The 4,940-nt window shown below is 34.1% G+C and overlaps 1 protein-coding gene across 1 annotated transcript; it reads left to right on the top strand.

The window, feature by feature from the left end:
- The first annotated feature begins 831 nt into the window (after nt 1-831).
- Nucleotides 832-4,667, top strand: arl6ip6 (ADP-ribosylation factor-like 6 interacting protein 6). The gene is made up of 4 exons (XM_085803622.1): nt 832-1,149; nt 1,932-1,985; nt 4,202-4,367; nt 4,460-4,667. The coding sequence occupies exons 1-4, from the start codon at nt 1,008-1,010 to the stop codon at nt 4,551-4,553; spliced, it is 456 nt and encodes a 151-aa protein (XP_085659748.1). The 5' UTR covers nt 832-1,007; the 3' UTR covers nt 4,554-4,667.
- Nucleotides 4,668-4,940: the final 273 nt, after the last annotated feature.

Below are 4,940 nucleotides of genomic sequence, written 5' to 3'. Positions count from 1 at the left end.
ACACACACAGATTAAGTTAAGAGAGCATTAAAACAAAAACATGTAAAAAGAAAAGGCTTTAGTTAAAAAAAAAAGAAAAACTTAAATAAATTATTATATTCATCATCACAAAATAAATTCCTCAAAGCGTTAAACCTTAAGATTTAACAAACTTCCATATATATATTTTATTTTTTTATTAAGACATACACACACACACACACACACACAAATAAACAAAAGAAATATACATAGAAAGGGGTATTAATATTATATGATGTTATATATTATAGGTATTATTAAATCATATAGTTGTTGTTGTTGTTGTTTTTTCAAAAAAAACTTTATTGAAAGTGACCAGCACATACAAATGCAAATACCATACAATACGTTGTAGAAAAAAAGGAGAGAGAGAGAAAAAAAAAAAAAAATAATGTTAGCAGCAATAAAAGTAAATAAATAGTAATAAAATAAAGAGGTGCGAGAATAAGTTATCAGATTACGTAAATACCTTAAAAGTCCAGCATACACTCAGAGTTTTGATCGCTTTTTTGTTCTGTGAGGGGGAAATAGTTGAAATATACTGTTCCATTTCTTTCATAAACACAGTGAAGTTTGGTTTTTTGCTTGTGAATTTACATTTGTGAATGTGAAATTTAGCTATAAACAGTAAAATCAGATTAATAAGAAAAAAAGCATCCTCATTTTTACAGCTGTGTTAACAAACTTCCATAATAAACAGGAACTCCAGCCTCTCTGTGACCTCATGTTTTGAACCAATCAGCTGGAAGATCAGGTGAGCGGAAAAACTCCTCTACGGAACTCCTAAAGGGACAATTTAAAGTGCGGAAGTGTTATTACAGTAGACATACAGGTTTATTACTGGGGGGTAGAGGACCGAGACCTGAACCCGGACTGGACCAGACCAGCACCTGTTCACTGCGGTTCTAACATGCAGCACAGTCAGCGAGGAGAGGCTGCAGACTGACCCAGGATCAGCTACAGGGCGACGGCCAGAGAGAGAGACCATGCCCGGGGAGGGGACCAGGGGCTGGGCGGAGAGCTGCGGCCCAGGACGGTGGTCTGTGGTCGGCCTGTCGGTGCTGAGCTCCGCGGTGTCTGTGGCCGCTGTCGGCTGTTTCTGCGCGCTCATCTATCCCATAATCAAAGGTAAACACACACTCAGAGCTCTGAAGACTTTGGAGAAAGTGGTTGAAGTTTGAGGTAAAGTTTGATGTAGCTACTTCCTGGTCAGACTGACATAATAACCTACCTACTATAATAAAACAGGAAGTCATGAGTCTGATCTCAACTTCAGACTTAAATTTGTTGTAGAAAACTGTTATATTTGTAAAAACGAATCTGGAAACAACAGAACACCTGTTTTACGAAGGTGATACTGTCCAAAATTTGAGGAAATCTCTCCACGACTTAATATAATCCAGTCCCACATAACCTAAATATTAATTTCTGGTCCTTTCAAAACAGCCTAGGTGTTATCCTCAATGATACAAACAGAATTATTACACATTGATAGCTAATCTCAACCTGCTCTGACTTACATATATATATATATAATTTTTTTTTTCTTTGAATTGTCCCTTGTTTATTTCTTCTTATTTTTTCTCTCTATTTTTTTATTTACGATATGTCATATATCTATTTTCATATGTGATAAGCGATGCACTACCACAATAATATTTTTTGTTTGAATTTTCTAAGGAGGTGTGAGTTTTATTTATTTGTATGTAAAAGAATTGTCTTACTTCTGAGTATGTCCTTGTTCATGTTATGTGACATGTTTAAATAAATAAAATAAAATAACAAACTTGGACATCATACTCAAAGTGTAAAAGTATTGAGCCTGTGGGGGGGATGAAGACCATGAGATGAAGCTGAAAGGTCCAGAATGTCCTGATGTTGAGCAGATGTTGTGATCCTGACTGTTTCAGAGCTGCGGTCAGACAGACTGAGACGAGAGGATGGGACTGAAGAGAGGATGCTGGGTAAGTTTACAACTTTGGGGTATGACATTGGATATCCATGTTTTCTCTGATTTGAAATAAACCTTTGATTTGGTTTTACATTTAAACTTTTCCGAGCTTTTTAATAGAGCTCCAGAAAAATAAAAACAATAAAGAGAGATGTTATGACTTTATTCTCATAAATTTACGACTTTATTCACGTAATGTTATGACTCTTTTCTCGTAGGAAATGTACGACTTTATTTACGTAAATTTACGACTTTATTCACGTAATGTTATGACTCTTTTCTCGTAGGAAATGTACGACTTTATTCTCGTAAATTTACGACTTAATTCTTGTAATGTTATGACTTTTTTCTCGTAGGAAATGTACGACTTTATTCACGTAATGTTATGACTTTTTCTCGTAGGAAATGTACGACTTTATTTACGTAATGTTATGACTTTTTTCTTGTAGGAAATGTACGACTTTATTCTCGTAAATTTACGACTTTATTCACGTAATGTTATGACTCTTTTCTCGTAGGAAATGTACGACTTTATTCTCATAAATTTACGACTTTATTCTCGTAAATTTACGACTTTATTCTCGTAAATTTACGACTTTATTCTCGTAAATGTACGACTTTATTCTCGTAATGTTATGACTTTTTTCTCATAGGAAATGTACGACTTTATTCTCGGAAATTTACGACTTTATTCTTGCAAATTTACGACTTTATTCACGTAATGTTATGACTCTTTTCTCGTAGGAAATGTACGACTTTATTCTCATAAATTTACGACTTTATTCTCGTAAATTTACGACTTTATTCTCGTAAATTTACGACTTTATTCACGTAATGTTATGACTTTTTTCTCGTAGGAAATGTACGACTTTATTCACGTAATGTTATGACTTTTTCTCGTAGGAAATGTACGACTTTATTTACGTAATGTTATGACTTTTTTCTTGTAGGAAATGTACGACTTTATTCTCGTAAATTTACGACTTTATTCACGTAATGTTATGACTCTTTTCTCGTAGGAAATGTACGACTTTATTCTCATAAATTTACGACTTTATTCTCGTAAATTTACGACTTTATTCTCGTAAATTTACGACTTTATTCTCGTAAATTTACGACTTTATTCTCGTAATGTTATGACTTTTTTCTCATAGGAAATGTACGACTTTATTCTCGTAAATGTATGACTTTTTCTCGTAAATTTACAACTTTATTCACGTAATGTTATGACTCTTTTCTCGTAGGAAATGTACGACATTATTCTCGTAAATGTACGACTTTATTCTCGTAAATGTATGACTTTATTCACGTAATGTTATGACTCTTTTCTCGTAGGAAATGTACGACTTTATTCTCATAAATTTACGACTTTATTCTCGTAAATTTACGACTTTATTCTCGTAAATTTACGACTTAATTCACGTAATGTTATGACTTTTTTCTCGTAGGAAATGTACGACTTTATTCTCGTAAATTTACGACTTTATTCTCGTAAATTTACGACTTTATTCTCGTAAATTTACGACTTAATTCACGTAATGTTATGACTTTTTTCTCGTAGGAAATGTACGACTTTATTCTCGTAAATGTACGACTTTATTCTCGTAAATTTACGACTTTATTCTCGTAAATGTACGACTTTATTCTCGTAAATGTACGACTTTATTCTCGTAAATTTACAACTTTATTCACGTAATGTTATGACTTTTTTCTCGTAGGAAATGTACGACTTTATTCTCGTAAATTTACGAATTTTTCTCATAAATTTACAACTTAATTCACGTAATGTTATGACTCTTTTCTCGTAGGAAATGTACGACTTTATTCTCGTAAATGTACGACTTTATTCTCGTAAATTTACAACTTTATTCACGTAATGTTATGACTTTTTTCTTATGGGAAATGTACGACTTTATTCTCCTAAATTTACGACTTTATTCTCGTAAATTTACGACTTTATTCACGTAATGTTATGACTATTTTCTAATAGGAAATGTACGACTTTATTCTCGTAAATTTACGACTTTATTCACGTAATGAAATGACTCTTTTCTCGTAGGAAATGTACGACTTTATTCACGTAATGAAATGACTTTTTTCTCGTAGGGAATGTACGACTTTATTCTTGTGAATGTATGACTTTATTCTCGTAAATTTATGACATTATTCTCTTTTTTTCTCCATGTGGCCCTAACACTGGGTGGTATAACCTAATGTAACTGTGTGCAGGTTTCTGGAGCATCCTGGTGTTGTCGGTGTTAACAGGATGCATCTTCTACATCTCCTCCTGGACTCTCACCTACCTGGACTCGCCTCGGCCTCGGCCCGGCAGGACCAGGACCGCCCCCAGCGCCCCGCTGGACCTGGACCTGGACCTGGACCGGGTTCACACCGGGTAACAACAGTTTAACATCATGGCATCATCAGTGTGTGACCTCTGACCTCACATGACCTCAGCATCATATATACTTTTCCTTTTTTCCCTAGTGACCAGCCTGGCTCTGAGCTCCACATGGGTTACGGTGTCGCTGTCCTTAACGGCGTCATGGCGATGCTCACGGTCATCTGGAGCCTCACCTAACACACACACACACACACACACACATAATAGAAACACTAGATCTATCCAAGAATATTTGTCTTATTTCTTGTCAAAATGTCTAATTTCTAGTCAAAACTAATCTCTTTCTACTTAAAATAAGACTCATCACCTTAAAATTAACTTGTTTTTAGATCATTTTCACTTGTTTCAAACAAATTCTCACTTGAAATAAGTAGAAAAATCTGCCAGTGAAAGTAAGTTTTTTGTGCTTGTAATAAGAAAGAAAAACTTGCTCCACTATCAGATTTTTCTACTTATTTCAAGTGAAAATCTGCTTGAAAGAAGTAAAAAGTGTCTAAAAACAAGCTGCTTTTTAATGTGATGAGTCTTATTTTAAGTATAAATTGATTGTTTTAACTAGAAATA

The sequence above is a fragment of the Trachurus japonicus genome, chromosome 2 (genome assembly GCF_045865225.1).
Source record: "Trachurus japonicus isolate A0001 chromosome 2, Traja_1.0".
NCBI lineage: Eukaryota > Metazoa > Chordata > Actinopteri > Carangiformes > Carangidae > Trachurus > Trachurus japonicus.
This window is presented reverse-complemented; position numbering and strand designations above follow the sequence as displayed.

What these genes read in the sequence shown, in the direction of transcription:
- arl6ip6 (XM_085803622.1), top strand. Translation starts at nt 1,008, where the DNA reads ATGCCCGGGGAGGGGACCAGGGGCTGGGCGGAGAGCTGCGGCCCAGGA. An exon ending in GACTGAAGAGAGGATGCTGG is followed by an intron (nt 1,986 to 4,201) that starts GTAAGTTTACAA and finishes AACTGTGTGCAG; the next exon opens with GTTTCTGGAGCATCCTGGTG. An exon ending in CTGGACCGGGTTCACACCGG is followed by an intron (nt 4,368 to 4,459) that starts GTAACAACAGTT and finishes TTTTTTCCCTAG; the next exon opens with TGACCAGCCTGGCTCTGAGC.